General features: G+C 40.2%; 2 protein-coding genes across 4 annotated transcripts; one reads left to right on the top strand and one right to left on the bottom strand.

The window, feature by feature from the left end:
• The first annotated feature begins 1,149 nt into the window (after positions 1-1,149).
• slc37a4b (solute carrier family 37 member 4b) lies at positions 1,150-10,021 on the top strand. Of its 2 annotated transcripts, none has more exons than XM_067494664.1 (10): positions 1,150-1,285; positions 2,122-2,616; positions 3,306-3,538; positions 4,438-4,684; positions 7,226-7,378; positions 7,475-7,560; positions 7,650-7,763; positions 7,847-7,912; positions 8,000-8,138; positions 8,991-10,021. In XM_067494664.1, the coding sequence occupies exons 2-10, from the start codon at positions 2,469-2,471 to the stop codon at positions 9,155-9,157; spliced, it is 1,353 nt and encodes a 450-aa protein (XP_067350765.1). In that variant the 5' UTR covers positions 1,150-1,285; positions 2,122-2,468; the 3' UTR covers positions 9,158-10,021. The 2 variants fall into 2 exon arrangements, with proteins under 2 accessions (XP_067350765.1, XP_067350766.1); XM_067494665.1 differs by lacking the exon at positions 1,150-1,285 and adding an exon at positions 1,363-1,489.
• A 2,415-nt stretch (positions 10,022-12,436) lies between these two features.
• hmgn1b (high mobility group nucleosome binding domain 1b) lies at positions 12,437-16,751 on the bottom strand. 2 transcript variants are annotated; one of them, XM_067494666.1, is made up of 6 exons: positions 16,552-16,751; positions 14,045-14,068; positions 13,854-13,883; positions 13,725-13,766; positions 13,531-13,638; positions 12,437-13,444 (listed from the first exon to the last, which is right to left on the bottom strand). In XM_067494666.1, the coding sequence occupies exons 1-6, from the start codon at positions 16,567-16,569 to the stop codon at positions 13,397-13,399; spliced, it is 270 nt and encodes an 89-aa protein (XP_067350767.1). In that variant the 5' UTR covers positions 16,570-16,751; the 3' UTR covers positions 12,437-13,396. The 2 variants fall into 2 exon arrangements, with proteins under 2 accessions (XP_067350767.1, XP_067350769.1); XM_067494668.1 differs by lacking the exon at positions 16,552-16,751 and adding an exon at positions 16,075-16,093.
• Positions 16,752-18,531: the final 1,780 nt, after the last annotated feature.

An 18,531-nucleotide genomic window follows, 5' to 3' on the forward strand; every position in this document is an offset into this window, starting at 1 on the left:
TTGAAAAATAAATTTTATAGTCAGTAGTTCTGGCAACAGGTCTGCTCTCACAGACCCCGTCACCTATGCTGAAAGAGTGGGTACAGCTCAGAGCAGAGCAGCCCTAATTTTACGCCTTTAGAACTTTCCAAAATCCCAGCTGATGATTCAGTGATAAAAAGATTTTGTGCTGCTGGCCTGGGGTCAGTCTTTCACGCAAGTCAACCCCCAGTCGCAGCTACATTTCAAAGTGTCCCTGGGCAAGACACTGAACCCCTAACAGCCCTTTCCCATCCCCAGCTGTGCAGTGCTGGTCCAAACCCAGTATAAGTTGGGAAGGGTTGCGTCAGAAAGAGCATCCGGCATAAAAACTGTGCCAAATCAAGCCCCGGACAATGATTTGCTGTGGTGACCCTGAACTCACGGGATATGCTGAGAGGACAAAACAAATATTATGTGTAATAGCTACTCCAACACAAAAGTTTTCGTTTGAGGATTAATTAAGTATCTGTCTATCTATCTTTCTTCTGACTTGAGACAACCTGTAACATCCTTGTTGCAAGGTGCGTCGCCATGAACCATGGTAATGTAAATACAGGCAAAATAAGCAGCTATTTATTTATTATATTTATTTGTAATAAAGGTTAACTGTGTGAATTTTAAAGAATGTTTTAGTTTGTTTAAATTTGGTCATTTTTAAACTGTAATTTTTTTAGTTTTTTTTTTAATTATTGACTGTGTTTCTAGTCATTTAGCATCTATGGTTGGTAGTTTTCAGTTTTTCATATTGTGTGTGTTATGACTAGTGTTTAGTGGTCTATCAGAAGTTGCTAATCAGTACAAATTTGCTTTATCTTCCCACCACCACCACCATAATCTCTAGATGCTATCTTCCACCTGATCCAGACAATAGCCACTGAGCATGGCACTAAAGCAGGGTAAGGGGTCCCCAAGAACCAGCTTTAGGAACCACCTCAGTCGCACCGCGTCTCTGAACAAGTTGACCAGATGGGGGCGGCATTGAGCAGTGTGGGATAAAATAGTTTTGCATAAATAGTTGACTCTGCTAAATCCCAACTGATTCCTAAATAAAGGCGAGAAAACCGACTGTCGGAGTGACACTAATATTTCACAAAGAACTGTGAGGCTGCAGCTGTGTGTGTGTGTGTGTGTGTGTGTGTGTGTGTGTTTTAGGGGGGCAGTGTTCTCAGTGCGTCGCGGTGACGCGCATGGTACTGCTACATATTCATGAACGCGCGTCGTCCTTCTGCTTGGATGGGTTCAGCGAGAGGGACGCGAAAGAAAGGTAACCAGCTTTACGGGCATTTCCTCCATGCGTGCAGCAACCATACAGTAACACGCAGCATTTAACATCTTTGTGCTTCGCTTTTTATCGGCACTTGTTAAAACGTCGACCCGAGGACAAGTTCCGTGAACACCGCGGTAGCAGAAACTGCATCAGGAGCGTTAGCAGAAACGGCCCAGCTCTCTGTGGATCACTTAGTCCAAGGTGTTTTGGTTTGGAAATGCTTAGTTTGCCACAGGCCCGTGTTAGTTTCATAAAGGTCTAAAACTCTAAATGGGGACACGTATGTACTGACGTGTCAACGCTAACGTAAGCTAACCTAGCATGTCGGTCTCGCCGGGTCCCTGGAAACAAACTTTCTTTTCATTTAATGTCTATGTACTTTCTGTTAACGGTGCTATAAGTAAATGGTTCTAATAAATTGCTACAACGGGTCACTGTCATCTGATATCCATGGTTGCTGACTGGAGACCTCTCCCCCTCCCCAGGCTAGTTAAAAGAAGCACTTTGACATTTACAGTATGCGACTGACTCCAACACAGTCCAAGTGAAGTTTAGGACAAGGAGCTGTCACTAAACAAGGTGGCTAATTTAACTGAGGATCACAATCTGATCAAAGGCAGATATGTCGCTTTAAGAGCCTGGAAGTCTACATAGTAACACTAACAAAGCAAAGAGTCTGATCACTAATGTGTCCACACAACATTTTATTAAGTTGTCCTTTATCTGTCCTTCAAACTCAATAAAATGAAGTGAAAATATCAAGAGAAGCTAAACATCTGCAAATGTCTGCAATTGCTTGTAAGTCACATTTGATCTACTGTTTTGATTTTCAGGATGTTTGAAAGATTTCCGTCCTCTGTCCTCACCCCTCTGAGCAACAGCCGCACACACCAGACAGAACAACCAGCGTTCAAGAAGACGAGCATTACTCCTCATGGAAAACTTCTAATCACTGCTGCCCAGCCAATGTTGCATGTGGTTTCATATCAGCACTGTTCCAGTGAAAACAGTTGATAGTATAAGCTTTTGGCTGAGAACAGTCCAACAGCGGCTGCTGATAACAGACCTGCGCTCAGCTTGATTGGCTATAATCTAAATGCCAGAGGATCCAAATACAGGACTCCACTGTAGAAAATTTGTTCCTAGTCACCCCTGAAGTTTTGTTGGATCAAGCGAAATCATGGGGTCCACAGGCTATGGCTACTATCGTGTAGTCATATTCATCTGCATGTTCATCGGCTACTCGCTGTACTTCTTTAACAGGAAGACTTTCTCCTTCGTGATGCCCTCTGTGATGGAGGAGATTGAGCTGGACAAAGATGACTTGGGTAAAACAACATTAATAGCATTGTTTTGTTACTCTAAGCAACAATTTCACGTTTAATGAGGCTTTTTTTTTTTTTCTGGACAGATACATTTTTTTACTAAAATCCAAATCAGACTTATTTAGTTTGGACACAGTGAAAAGTTATTAGTATGCAAACCGAAATCTATTTGGTTATAATGTGTGCTGCATCCCCCTCAGTACACCTTCTGATAGCACATGGAGTCTGTTGATGTCTGCAGCAACATTAGCACTGCTATGAGCTGGACTTTGGTACAGTGGAGTTTGGTGATAACACACACATTTAGCATGCTAATCTTTTCACATCAACAATCCTACCTCGCTGAAGTTTAGAAGGTATAATGGTTACTGTAATCAACATCATAGTTTAGTGAGCTAGCACGCTAAATTGTACTGTTTACTTTGTGTAAAATGTACTTTTTACACAAAGTCCAGCTGAGGCTGTTGTCAATGTTTTGTCAGTAGGATTGATTCTCTGGAGACAATAAATGTTTGTGCAAATTGTTGATATAATTGGTCTAGTTGTGGACTTAATGCTAATCTGGCTACTAAGAAGACCCCCAGAGCCTCTGTCAGGTGTATACACTGTTGATAATGGCTTGAAATGCTGTTTCAGGACAGTCTCCTTCCCTGTGCATTGTTTTAGCAGTAATCTGTATGGTGTGTCTGCAGGTCTGATCACCAGCAGTCAGACCATGGCCTATGCCATCAGCAAGTTTATCAGTGGCGTTCTGTCGGACCAAATTAGCGCCCGCTGGCTTTTCTCCATTGGACTCTTTGTGGTGGGTGGCATCAATGTAGCCTTCTCCTGGTCCTCCACAGTCTTTATGTTCTCCCTTCTCTGGTTCATCAATGGTCTGGGACAGGGCTGTGGCTGGCCCCCGTGTGGGAAGGTGCTTCGCAAGGTAATAACATCCTGTCTGACACCTCACGCAACACCAGATTTCTGATTCTTTGCAATTACAATCTGAACTATACAGTGGGTCAGCACATCTAGGCTACCCATGGAGTGTGTAATCTGGGCAGCTAGTAAAAACGTGTTAGCTCAGATTCAGAGCCACCTGGTACCAGACATTGGTACTTTGCACTTGTGAGAATGTGCACCTGTGTGTTAGTTTTTGGAAGTTGTTAACTCATTAATCTGTCCTGTACCCTGTGGCTCATAAGAAGCTGCTTTAAAAGTAGCAGTGTTCAAAACATGGGGAATAAATAGGCTTTGGCAGTGTTCATTCTGCGGTAGGGGTTCAGGTTACTGAAGGATGTATTTATAGAAGATTCTCAATTAGATCTTTAAAGAAGATAAACATCTTTAACCAGTAAGAGGAAACATTGTTAATAGCTCCAAGTGCTAACCAGTTTTCTCCAGCTCTGCAGCTCCTGTTAGATAACGGCGTAAACATCCACTCTTTGAGCGTTAACTCAGCTATGTGTCCGGCTGTAGGCTGCTCTGAGTGTTTACCCAGTGGATTCTAAGTTATCGGATACTCTGCTGCTCTGCTGGGTTTGCTGTGTTAGGCATAGTTATGGCTGCCTTCAGCTGTATTACAACGTGAAAGGATATTGTGCAAGGAACTTTTGCAATACATCCTCTAGATTATATATATATTAGCAAACTGTAAATGCAGGTGTGCCTTTGAAAAAGTGCAACATGAAAATAGCAAACAATATGTACAACATGCTGCTGTTAATGTAAACTTGTATATAAAGGGAAAATAAGTCACAATTCTTTGTCACTTCCACTTGCACTGTAGGACACATTAACTATTTCCTGCTTGTATTCTTGCTTGTGTGTCTCTTCCATCAGTGGTATGAGCCTTCCCAGTTTGGAACATGGTGGTCTGTCCTGTCCTGCAGCATGAACCTTGCTGGAAGTCTGGGTCCCATCCTGGTCACAGTTCTCCTCCAGTATTACAACTGGAGGACCATCCTTACCATGTCAGGTGTTTTCTGTGCCACCTTCTCATTTGCCTGTCTGGTGTTTGTAAAGAATGAGCCTAAGGACGTGGGCCTGCCCAGTATTGAGGCAGCAGCAAAGAAGGGGGGAAAGGGAGGTAAGCAACTAAAGTGTTGTTACTTAGAATTACAGCAGCCACTTCAAAACCTGTTATGATGCCACTTTAAACATTCCAACGATGGGTATGTCCCAATGCTCTCTTGTGGTATTGGCCAACAGTGCATAGGGCCTGTTAAGACTTGATAAATCTAATTATCCTGACCTCATTTATAGGTTAGACATGGCTCAGCTGAGCTCACATGCTTTGTGGGCTTCAAATACTCCCACAGTCAGTGGGATCAACCATACACCATTACCTCTACGATTATGTGACAGAGAAAAGGAGCGGGTCAGTTGCAGGTTAAAAGAAGTAAAAATAAGGTTATAAGAATAATAAAATAACCATAATAAAACAAAATATTAGCAAAATGCAGCTGTTGTGCAAAGAAATATGTACAGTATGTTAATGTCTCTGCTTTGGAAATTCTGATACCTAAAGCTGCAATATGCAACTTGAACAAGACTAGCAGGATAGCTGACAGGAAGCCCTTCCTCTCCGTGCTCTGCTCTGTCACAGATAATAGCTACAGATAATTAGAATTATGAAATAAAAGTGAATAGAAATTGCTGCAAAATCGACTGATTGGTTAGAAGGGTGAGCTTTGCTACAAAACCAGTAGAAGTGACCATCTCTGCACTACTGCCACTGTTCTGTCAGTCACGTTCAGATATATTGTGGAGCATACAGTCATGGCCATAAATATTGGCACCCTTGCAAATCTGCCAGAAAATGCAACCCTTCAACCTTTCTCAGAAAATTGTTCCAATTGCAAATGTTTTGATATTCACGTGCTTATTGTTGTTCTTTGCACTGGAACAACACAAAAAACAGAGAAGAAAAGTCAAACTTAAAAATAAAACTAAACATAGAAATTCATAGAACTTAAAAATTGTAAGAAATAATTGAGTTTCAAGCATGTGATGCCCCTGTAATTTGTACTTAGACACACCTGTGGCAACTAACAGGTGTGAAAAGTTGACTCAACTTTGGAGAAAACAAAGACCAGTCTCTGGATTTGAGAAAAAAAATCTTGGAAAAACATGGACAATCTCAAAGCTACAAGTCCATCTCCAGTGATCTTAAAGTTCATGTGTCCACTGTGTGCAATATCATCAAGAGGTTTACAGCCCATGTCACTGTAGCTACCCTCCCTGGACGTGGACGGTAGGGCCAAATTAATGAAAAATTAATTTTGATTCTTCAAATGGTGGATAAAGAACCCCGATTAACTTCTAAACAAATTCAAGCTACTCTGCAGACACGGTACAACAGCATCAGCTCGCACTATCCGTCGCCATCTGAATGAAATGGGACGCTTTGGTAGGAGACCCAGGAGGACAAAAGTAGAGCTTTTTGGTAAAGGACCTGTTTACAGAAAAAGAAATGAGGCCTTCAAAGAAAAGAACACAGTCCCGACAGTCAAACATGGTGGAGGTTCAAGATGTTTAGAGGTTGCTTTACTGCTTCTGGCACTGGATGCCTTGACTGTGTGAACGGTATCATGAAATCTGATGATTACCAAAGAATTTTGGGGAGAGCAACACTGTCAGAAAGCTGCGTCTCCACCAAAGGTCATTGGTTTTCCAGCAGGAGAATGACCCAAAACACACTTCAAAAAGCACTCAGACATGGTTACAAACGGAGTGCTGGAGAGTTCTGAAATGGCCAGCAATGAGTCCACAGCTGAATCCTATAGAATAGCTGTGGGGAGATGTCAAAACAGCAGTTTGGAGAAGGCCTCCTTCAAATCTGAATGAGGAGGAGTTTGCAAAAGAAGAGTGGTCCAGAATTCCAGTAGAGGTGTAAGAATATAATTCATGGTTACAGGAGGCCATTGATTTCAGTAAGGGGGTGCTACCAAATATTATTTATTTAATAAATATTAAAAAAATTTGGGCCATGACAGTATCTGTAAAAATAAATAAATAAATAAAAATAAATTTTTAATGATAATAATTGAAAGTCATTTAAGGGGGTCTTAAAATGCTGACTTTCATTACAGAACCTGCTAGAGCTCATGTGTTGTTAAATCAATAATTTACTGCATGAGCCAAGACCAATCCCCTGAAACATCTGTATTCTGGTTTTGCTTATTAGTGTGTATGCCAATAAGTCAAAGTGTCCTTGGGCAAGACACTGAACTCTAAGTTGCTCCTGATTGGTCACCTTGCACATCATTGGTGTCTGAGTCAGTGTTTGTGAATGGATGACTGCGAATCAACAATGTTAAACGCTTTGGATAAAAGCACTATATAAGCAGACAGTTTACTATTTACTAGTTTAGCAGTGTGCCAGGCTGGACCTTGGGCAATTTTAGCCTCCCTGACCAAAGTCTAACACAGAAACATGGTTTTTGTATCAGAATTATAATGCAATGCTTAAATGAACTAATAATCATGAACTAAGTCTTGTAAATTATTTTGTAAATGAATAACGACTAATGACACCTTCTAATTGGGCAAAAAAAAGAGCCTTTTGGTTGTAAGGCAATGACCACCTCAAACTTAGTATTGGCTTCTGTCTGCCCCACCTCTCCAGGCAACAGTGAGAGCACCCTGAGTGAATTCCTTCTCTCTCCTTTCCTGTGGGTGCTGTCTTTGGGTTATTTGGTTGTGTTTGGGGTGAAGACGGCTGCCACTGACTGGGGACAGCTGTTCCTTATGCAGGAGAAAGGCCAGACCACTCTTATGGGTATGCATTTTACTTGTGCAGTGCTTCTCAATTGTATTTTTTTAATAATTTTTAAAAAATAAATTAGTGTGCTGACGTCAGTTGGGTCTCCTACAGGTAGCACCTACATGAGCGCCTTGGAGGTGGGAGGTTTTGTGGGCAGCCTGGCAGCGGGTTTCATCTCAGACAGGGCTGTAGCTCGGGTAAGTAGCAGATGTATGTTAATGTTCGAAAGCTGTCTGTAATCGATTAAAGTAAGTGTAACACACATCCTCCCTTTGACTTTCTCCAGAAAGGTTTGGGTACCCATGGCAACCCTCGTCATGGCCTGCTTATTTTTATGATGGCTGGCATGTATGTGTCCATGTACCTCTTTAGAGTCACCATTACACCTGAAATCCCAAAGGTAAGAAATTCACCATTGCATTACCTTTAAGCATTGTATGAAATTATTCAAATTGACTCATACTATTTATTCTCTTTTATCAGGATGCTCCTCTTTGGGTGCAGTTCATTCACCCTGTCTCCGTTCTTATTGGTGTTACAGAAAAGGAGGTATTCTCAAGTTAACTAGGTACAAAATGTTAGCAAAGCTTCGAAGTAAGTACTCAGTGGTTCATATTTTGGTATTGTACTTCACAGATCTGGATCCCTTTCCTTGGTGCTGTGTTTGGATTTTCTTCCTATGGACCAATTGCCTTGTTTGGGGTAATAGCCAGTGAAAGTGCTCCTTCAAATTTCTGTGGAACCTCTCATGCTGTTGTAGCTCTGATGGCTAATGGTAAGCTGCAGACTCAACAGACCACCTAACGTTTAGTTCATTTCCATCCATATAAATAGCCTGGTTACTGTAAACCCGTGTGTACATGCAGGAAATGAGGTCAATTTGATTTCTCCTCTTTTAATACATTTTAGACTTGTGGCTCTTTATGGTGACATAATATGCTACTTCCTGACTTTTTATTATAATTTTTTTTAAGTGTGTGTCAGAACAGAGTGCCGGCAGACTGTACAGAGTAGAGATGCACAATATATTGTTGAAGCACTGTCACTGGGATGTGTGTGTGCACAATTATTACATCAAAGGATGTGCAGCATCAAACAAGGCAAATTAACTCAAACATGTCATACTACAACTTTAGATACAAAATAGTACTAGCATGGTTCACATTTTCCATGACTTCTAACACTGGTCACTTTTTTAAGCTGAAACTGTCAGAAAGGTGATAATTCTACTCGGTTTATTATTGAGGTCATAGTGGATGGAGGATTCGTACTCGAGTGCGTTATAAGAAGAGGGGGTTCTAATCTAAAGCCTTTATGGACTCCAGTACCACTCCACTTCCCACTACTGTATTGAATTGCATTAGATTCTACTGATGTACTTAATAAAGTGAGTGTACAAGAAATATCAGATTCTAACCAGGTTACTGAAGTGCACATAGTGTTTCTTATGAAAACATCATAAAACAGTCATAAACCACTTGGATATTTATCCATGTGAGCATGCACATTACAAACTGCTCTAGGGCTACTAGATACTTCACATTTAGGGTCTAAGACTCTACATGTTGCCTTTTTAAATGTTATATTCCACCACTTACTAATAGTACTAATCTTTTTTGTGTTACAGTGGGAGCTTTTATGGCCGGGCTTCCTTTCAGCACTATCGCCAAAAAACACAGCTGGGACATGGCTTTCTGGGTAGCCGAGGTGATGATGGCCCTCGCAACCATCGGGTTCTTCCTCATGCGCAACATGCGCACCAAAATGGGACGAATTGTTGAGAAAATGGACTAATATACTTGATGCAACCATTGATGCCCTTTAATGTGACTAGGCAGAGTTTGTTTATGCACTGTAAAGTGCCCTTTATACAAAATACTGCACAAATTGAAACTTCAGTTTGACCAAACAGAACCACAACTAAACAGAAACTAATCTCATTTTTTCCTGATTTTTTAGGTTGATGTAAATACTCGGGGGGGTAACGGTTAATAAACTTAATTCACAGTCACAGGTACCTTTCTTGCAAAAACTTCATTCAGTAGCACAAAGATCCAGTGACGTGCAGTTGTTAATTACACGCTTACATTTCAGTGCTTCCACGTTCTTCTAAAAGACCTAGTTCCTCATTTTTATTTAGAAACAGGCATCAAAGTCTGTAAATATTCGGGTGGATTTTGAGATGTTGTATGGTGCTTGTTGAACACTAGAAGTCATTGACATTTAACTTATTGAATGTTTACTGATGGGTCATTATATTCTAGACTATTTCCGTATTTCTACATTCTTTTTACAAATATGTAGCATGTGTCATGATCATTGATCATTTTATTAATGCCTCAAGTATTTGTAAAAACAATTTGTAGTTTCAGTCACCGGAGAAGATATTTTTGTACAGTTTAAAAAAACACTTTGATGCAGTATTCTTAGGCTTTGTCTGACATGTTTTTAAGGATCAATTTACATCACACCACTGATACAAGTGTTTAGTCACTGCCACTGTTGCTGTGTACAGCACTTATAAAGCTGGATAATAGAGTCGTTAAGTATTATTAAAAAAAACTCTATGCTCAGTACCACTTTTGCAGAGCCGTGTCAAACTGGAATGAACTTGAAAGGTTAAGGAGATCTAATAAATGTAAACCTTACTTTGCTTTATTCATTTGTCTGCTGTTAGTTAAACTTGGCACTGACACACTTATTATGAGTAGTTTCCTTTCTCCGCTAAATCTGAAGAGATAACAACCATAACCATAAGTATGGCTGCCATCATGGTTCCATCATTCACTCACATGGTCTTCACTGCTACACTGATGACACAAAGCTCTTCCTGTCCTTTCCACCGGACGACTCCACTGTCTCATTTCACCCTGGATGAGAGAGAGACATCTTCAACTCAACCTCTCCAAGACTGAAGTCCTTGTCTTCCCAGCCAGACTTTTGACACAACACAACATCAGCATCAACATTGGATCTACAGTGATTGTCCTCACTAAATCGGCCACAAATCTGGGGGTCATCATCGACGACCAACTGAGCTTTAAGGACCACATCTCCTCAGTCTCTAGAGCATGCAGATTTGCTCACCAAATCAGGAAGATCAGACCCTACATCACGGAATATACAACCCAACTCATTGTACAGCCGCTGGTCACATCTCGTCTCGATTACTGCAACACTTGTTGATGGGGTTACCGATATCCATCAAACCCTTGCAGATGATCCAAAAAGCAGCAGCTCGCCTCATTTTTAATCAGCCAAAAAGGACCCATGTCACACCACTCTTTAGATCTCTACACTGGCTTCCTGTAGCTGCTCGCATCAGGTTCAAAGCTCTTTCTCTTGCTCACAGGGTGGTTAACTCAACAGCTCCTGCTTACCTCAACTCACTCATTCAAGTCTACAATCCTTCCCGCTCGCTGTGGTCTGCCAACAAACGACGTCTGGTGGTCCGAGCGCCGCACAGAAGACACCAAGCAAAACTTTTTAGCGCAGCGATCCCATGATGGTGGAACGAGCTACCAAACGCTGCAAGGTCAACAGACTCTCTCCCAATATTCAAAAAACTGCTGAAAACAGAACTCTTTCGCATCTTCTTATGCATTTAAATCTAAAAGGAAAAAAAAAAACGTCCTCGTTAATTGTGAACACTTTTCTGATAGGACTTTGCTTTGATGTTTTCTCCTTGATTTAGATTTTTGCTGCCTTGTACCTCATTTATAAGTCACTTAGGATAAACGTGTCTGCTAAATGACTAAATATAAATGTAAAAACTTTTCTGAGAAAATCCTAAATGTTTAATAACATCAATCTCATCTTTTTTTCATATTACTATTGCTGTAGCAATGATTTTTTTTAACATGAAATTATTTTCTCTTGAGTGACTTAGTTCAATGACAATCATACAAATGTCCATCCACTTCTCTATAAGATCATGGAGCGACGTCTGTGTGCAAGAAAAAAACCTCTAAATTCTGCCCCGGGGGGCAGAATTGAACTAGTTGGGTGTCCAAACTTTTGTGTATTATCTTCCACTGTTGTTGATGTTTTGTCTATTTTTGTCTATTTTTAAGATTGTATAAGAAAAGGTAACAGTGCCTTAACATTTGAATATAAACCCATTTTAAATGTTGATTTACTACAGATGTATTCTTCACTCTTTTAACAAAACATGACCGTTCAAAAAGTAGAAAGCAACTTAAAGTAAAATATATTTAGCCTACCCCAAAATGTATAATTATTTAGAAGTCACATAAAAGGGACATTTCAAGTAAATCTGCTTCATAATTGCTCCAGCAAAGTACTTAAGTAAACACTTCGAATGCGAATATTTAAAGGTGAATTCCAGTGGGAAATCTCACTTTCCATATAGGCTACGTAAGAACACAGGACGTTATCAATGTATTTACCAATAAAGAAGCTAAACACTGATAAAACTGCATCATGATCTTAACTAAAAAAGCCAAAACTTCTGAAGGAATCTCTACAACCCTGTGTTCCAGAGTGAAGCTGTCCATGGTGCTGAAAGTAGTATTTCACGCTTCCTTACTGGGACAGAGCTTGTAAAACCATCATCTGGAGACTTGCGTGTTACTAACATTTGATTTTTGATATTATTTTAAAGGTGTTGTATTGGGTTCTATTAAAGTAGGCCTCAAAGATGCTAAAGCATCGACTGCACTTACTTAAGGCTGAACTTTGCTTGCTACCTTAAACCTCTTTACCTTTAATGGAACTTTCCTCTAGTAATTTAAATAGAGGTTAAGATTATTTTGTCAGTTTACTGAATAGACTATTTTTCTTTTTTTTTTAACAGTTGCGTGTAGCATCGAATTGGTTATCTAGTGAAGTATATTATTTCTTAATCATATATTGTTTTACCCATAAGCGTCCTGATTTGCACTAATAGTTTTTTTCCAGATTTTACCACTGCCTTCCAATATTTTGTTACAATGATAGCAGTTTATCTGCCTTAACTTAGAAGAGCAGTTAGTTTTAATTAATAGTAAATACTGTTTATTTAATTGTAAGATTTATAATACTTATAAGAAAACGTTTCAAAATAAAACAGAGTAACAATTACCAACCAAGTTTTATTGGTTTGTTGATAACAATCATTACACAGGTACATCTATAAACAAATAAAAAGCACACTTGTACTTGATACAGATACCTATAACCCACATGAATTTGCTACTGCTGGTATGCATTGGACATCTCAAATAAATGTACAGTTTGTCCGTTGGCTTTTAAGAAGCCAGTCGCAACAAGTTTGTTTTTCTATGGTTACACATTTCATTAGCTTGGCTAAGAAAACAAATTCCATTTTTACCATCCTTACAATGTACCATTACACACTGCATATAGAAAGATTGAAAACCCTTTTCACAGCAGCTATACAAATTTATTGCAATGCTATCACAGAACAGAGACACAACCAACACACGCAATGGACAGTTCTGATAGGGAGAGCTCCAGTACTAGCGATTTTAGGTTTATTGATCAGATTCAATAAGAAAACTGCAGGAGTACAAGAAGTAACATATAGGAACAAAGCTTACAAACATTCTAAAACACTGTTCATAATAACAATAAAACAATGAAATCCCCCGTGACTTTGCCCTTCCCCACCCCAGCACAGATTACACAGACTGTCCCTTATAAAGCACATGGAATGTAATCCACGCAGGCAAGCTCCTCCAGTTGTTACCACGGCTCCTGTGAATGTTGTGCTTGCGTGTTGACACGGTAACCTGTCCCACGCATTTCCCTCCTTCACATTTAAAACTGAAATGAAACTCCACTGACGGTAACAACAAGGACCGCAAATTGTATGGCGATGCAAAATTGTGGGACATGATGAAATTCCCATCTCCAAATTGACTTTTTTTTTCTTTCATTAAAAAAAAGTGTTCTCTACAATCAAACTACTAAAAAACCTGTATTTAGAAAATAGTTGATAAAAATATTCCCCTGAATTGTACAAGAAAAGAGGTACAGGGAGCACTGGTAAAAGACGTGGTTTGAGTGATGTTATTCTGTTGCCTCGTTTTTTTGGTCAGCTGCATCTGTAGCTGGTGCCTGCAAGACAAAATTTACGGTATCATAGATGGAAACTGGATATGAGCTTTACTTTGCGTTTTTATACCTTGTCGCATGGCTCTCACCTCATCTTCAGCTTTGGCTTCACCATTCTCAGCTGGGGCCTCTGGTGCTTTGTCCTCAGGCTTGGCCTTCTCTACCTCCTTAACTTTCTTAGGCTTAGCAGGTCCCTTCTGCAAACAAGAATATTAAACACATAACTAACTGACATAATCAACAGTCCAGAGTCTGATCAGAAATAATCAAAACAAGGTCCCACCTTTGGCTTAGGTTTGGGTTCTGCCTTTGCAGGTGCAGGTCTCTGAGCGGAGAAAAAGCATTTTTTGTTCTAAAAATGCAATAAACTACATGCACAGTGCTGTAACAGTCCATGTTTGTATGTACTTACATCTTTCAACCTGAGAGATCTCCTCTTGGGCTGCACGGGGTGGGAAAAGACAGGAGGATTAACATTCACTATCAACATAGTAGTTCCCACTGAAGGGGTGTTACTGACCCCTAGTGGGTGCACAAACTTCATATTTTTAATAAAAAGGTTGATACTATAAATAAAAGCATGCTGTTGGGTTCACTTCTTACCGCTGAATCACCTCCTGCAGCTGCCTGTAAGAAACAAAAAGGAAGAATCAGCAATCATGCATTTTAATGTGCCTATGGTGGGTTTAATTAGTGGAGGGAAGTGGGGCATGTGCTTTAAATATTCACATTCATTTTTCATTTTATTATGCACCAAATGTTTTCTATTGGTGAAAGGTCTGGAATGCAGGCAGGCCAGTTCAGCACCTGGACTCTTCTCCTATGAAGCCATGCTGTTGTGATGGATGCAGTATGAGTTTTGGCATTGTCTTGCTGAAATATGCAGGCCTTCCCTAAAACAGAAGTTGTCTGGATGGGAGCATTTGTTGCTCTATGTACTTTTCAGCCCCATACCATCAGAGATGCAGGCTTTTGAACTGTCCGGTTTCCAAAAAGAATTCCAACTTTTGATTCATTTGACCACAGAACAGTTTTCCATTTAGCCTCAGACCATTTTAAATTAGCTTTGGCCCAGAGAACCTGGTGGCGTTTCTGGAAATTGTTCACTTATGGCGTCTTCTTTGCATTAGACAGCTTTAACTTACAGTTGTGGATTGCACATCGAACTGTGTTCACAAAAACTTATTTCTGGAATCATTCTTGGTTTTAATGCAGTAAGGGCCCAAAGATCTCACAGAGCCAGTTTTGACCTTCGGCTTTGTCCCTTGTGCTTGGTGAACCTCTGCCCATCTTCACATTCTGAACCTCTGCCTCCCTGACATGCTCCTCTTTTTTCACTCAGTCAAGTTACTGACCTGTTGTCAATTAACCTAATTAGTTGTCAAATGCTCCTCCATTTATTTTTTTATTTGCAGCAAGTACTTTTCCAGCCTTTTGTTGCCCTTCTTCCAACTTTTTTGATTTGTGTTGCTGCCATCAAATTCAAAATGAGCTAATATTGGAAAAATGTCTGTTTCAAAATCTTATTGCTTGTTTATGTTCTACTGTGAATAAAATATGGGTTGATGAGATGTGCAAATCATTGCAATCTCATCATTGTTTTTATTTATGCTGTACACATCAGCCCAACTTTTTTTTAAATTGGGGTTGTAAATTCAAAAGTGGGAATCTCTACACACAGTATTAGCATATGGCTGTACATGCAGCTTCATCCCTTATTTAGTTCAGACAGAGCACCGTTTGGCTGAGTTATGTTCTAAAGTCTTGCCCATTGGAGCTCATAACCTGGACATAATCTTTGGAAACTAATAAAATCCAAGCTATATGAATACTGTCCATTCACTAGTTGGCATGTCTACAGTCAATACAACAATGGGAAGAATCAGGTTACTTTACATGACATCAGAACTGGTTCTTGTGGAAGCACCTTTGTTGGCGCAAGAATATTTAAATGACACGTGGAAATAAGTCGTAGTCCTAAGACACGCTTGCACACAAAAAGTAAGTCTAACAACGGAGTGTATGTATTTTAACATGAGTCTTGTGGCTTGGTTGCTCTTCCAGCTCCTGCAAGTGATTTGCCTACTGTAAAGCTCCGGCGGAGGAGGGGGCGGACTCCGCCTCCTCACGACACATCCATTCATTGGCAATAAATGGGACTGCCAGGGAACGGAGAAAACCAAGCGGTGTAGTGTGCGTTCCCGCCATGAATTTGAAAAGAGTCGCTCCGAGATGCTCAGCGACTCTCTCTCGGTCTGCAAGCAGAATCTACTAGAACCCCCAGCAACAGGAGCAGCGCTGTGCTGACGGAGGCTCGCCATTGCATAACCTACAACTGGCCTGAGTCGACAACACACAGAAAGACAGGCAGCTAACACGACGGACGCTTTCCAAGAAATATATTTCAGCCATTTAAAAATAAGGGCTGAAATATAATGACAAAATAATAGTAATAATAATAATAATCACACATTAACGTATGATGTTTATAGAAGATTGTCGTTAATAACATCGTAATAAATGTGATTTTTCCTCCATGGGGAAGCCAGAAACAAGACTCCGTGCCCACATAAATAAACAACAACGCCATTGCAGTCAAACTCCACCGAATAACGCGCTACTACTGGATTTACCATTTAATTTTGGCTTCCATTTTCTCCTAGAGAAACTTTGGTATCCGGCGTGGTGACCTCCTCAGGAAACAATCAATATACCGCCAACTTTCTCTGCAGAAAAGCGATCTAGCGATAGAGAAAGCGACTCTCGCTTTGCCCCACACAGCAAGTACATGTTATTTTAACACAAATGCAAACGTGCACGACACCATCGTCTGTGGTTTAAAAGACACAATACGGAAATCCAAGTGGCACAAAGATAATCACTGCACAAGAGAGACAAGACCCAGAATCCAGCAGTTCGGAAAAATCCTAACAGACGCTGCAAAGCAACTAAACTCTTGACTGCGAGGCGCAACATTGTTGACATCAACTCGGAACAGAAAACGGATCAGCAGCAACATATTCACAAGCCTGACCGGCAGCTGTACTGACTGCAGTTGTGGCTTATAAATGCTGTATTATTGAATGCATGAAAGATATTGGTCTACTCACTTTGCTCCTTTTAGGCATGGTTGGTTTGTGTGGGGTGTTTTGTAAAAAAATGAAAGAAGAGCTAAATGATAGTAAATACAGGAGAAAATACAGTGGTATATAGTGGATAAAGCTGTACCAGTACAGTCTAATAGAGCGCTGCGAGACGTTAATGTTCCATTGGAAGAAAAACTAGCTCAAACCGGATTGGATTCTCCACCTCCCTCTCTATTCAAACCGTTAGAGTTCCTGCATGATTGACGGGGCTATGTCCCGCCTCTTCCGGGCTGTGATTGGACTGCGTAGCGGTCAGCAACAGAGTTTGAATCTGGGGCTCTTACCTGTGTGGATACGTCACACGTCAGTCAACAAGTACGGCGAGCTATTTGTCATTATGTGCAGCCATCTGCTGTAACATGGCAAAATTGTCATTAATTCTGCCGTTCACCTCGATGAGAAATGCACCTATTTCACTCTAACGGCAGCATTATAGCATGTCTCCAGGCGTGTAATTAAATCAAGCCATTTTTTTTGCGTCTTTACCGCTGCTGATAATTGAAGTGTGGCGTGTGTACTAGCAGGAGATTGAGAGAGGGGTGTGTGCTGCCCCCAGCCAAGTCTTTTGTATTTTAGCTCGGGAAAATGGCGACAGGATACGTGCGGGTACAGCTGTAAGCATGTGTGCCGTCTTGTGCAACCTCCTCGCAGTGTTGTCACCGTCCACTTGCCTCACTGAGAGTGTGCAGTCCAGAGATGACTTGCGCTTCACTTCACCGTTGAAGTCAACGCAGACATGCATTCATTCCCCTGGAGTGAGAACACAAACCCTGACAGTGTGATGTCGTATGTCTCCATTGAGAAAAACTATCCAGAACACTGAGAGCACTGCACGTTTTTAGGTATGAACTGCAGAAAGCTGTTAAAAATGACAATTTAAAATACATTTCTGGCTATATATACTGTAAAAATTAGCTTATGGTTAATATTATATGTAAACTCATTAACATAATCCAACTCTTTTTAACTGCAGGCAATAGAAAACCAGTTTTTTTAGACATTGTGTTATTAAAATGTCTGTCATATGAAAACGATGATTTGTACACTTTAGGCACAAATAAAAGCTGCAATCTGCAAAAGCCATCAATGTTCAAATAATCAAGTTAAACCCCCTTGTTGTGCTGCCCAACATCCTGTTCTATCAGGAAGTAGATCACATTAAGAAAGCTCGCTCGTCAACAAGCTTCATTAAATTAATCAATAGTATTTGAACATAGGAGCATTGATCAATTTGCATTGTAAGTCTGATTCTTTCTTTTTGCTGCAGCGTGTGGTCTAATATTTTTATTATTTCTGTTAGAAGGTGCCTATTAAGTTTTCCATAGAGATAGTTATTTGTATTTAAATAAAATATTTAAATAACAGTAACTGTGTACAATTAAAGAAATGGGTATTTATATCTTAAAAGACATTGATCACCCAACACATTGTTTGGTCGGATTAGTGAACAGCGTCATTGTATTGGTTGTAGGCCACTTTTGTTTGGCTAATAATTGTCATCAGTGATAACAGAATATCCCTCTCCATTTACTGTAGGCCTCCTTCCTGTATGAAGATGCCCTGCTGCCACTAGGACTTGCAAGCTCATTTATCTTGTGTGAATGCCATTATTCAAACAGATCTGAAATCACAGTTAACTGGCAGTACTTGCAGGGTTGCATTCAACACGACTTTGTGACCATAAAAAATTTGATTTTGCTCGGAGTTTTCTTTCAACTTACATCTCACCTGTCTGTGACATTTTACTGTTTGGAGGCTTTTGTTCTTGGTCACCACAGAAAATGACTCAAGTAGTAGAGTTTTACAAGATCATGGGAAACACCTTGAAATAATAATACCACTCCGTCATAGTAACTAATTCATCTTTACAACTTACAATACACACATGCAGATATTTACTTTCACATATGGCAGGAGCAGCATATTTTTAAACATCTACCAAAA

Source organism: Channa argus, chromosome 24 (assembly GCF_033026475.1).
Source record: "Channa argus isolate prfri chromosome 24, Channa argus male v1.0, whole genome shotgun sequence".
NCBI lineage: Eukaryota > Metazoa > Chordata > Actinopteri > Anabantiformes > Channidae > Channa > Channa argus.

Coding starts and splice junctions, on each gene's coding strand:
- slc37a4b (XM_067494664.1), top strand. CDS start 2,469: ATGGGGTCCACAGGCTATGGCTACTATCGTGTAGTCATATTCATCTGC. Junction 7,561..7,649: donor CAGACAGGGCTGTAGCTCGG/GTAAGTAGCAGA, acceptor GACTTTCTCCAG/AAAGGTTTGGGTACCCATGG. Junction 8,139..8,990: donor TGTAGCTCTGATGGCTAATG/GTAAGCTGCAGA, acceptor TTTGTGTTACAG/TGGGAGCTTTTATGGCCGGG.
- hmgn1b (XM_067494666.1), bottom strand. Junction 13,884..14,044: donor CTGCAGGAGGTGATTCAGCG/GTAAGAAGTGAA, acceptor CACCCCGTGCAG/CCCAAGAGGAGATCTCTCAG. Junction 13,639..13,724: donor AACCCAAACCTAAGCCAAAG/GTGGGACCTTGT, acceptor TCTTGTTTGCAG/AAGGGACCTGCTAAGCCTAA.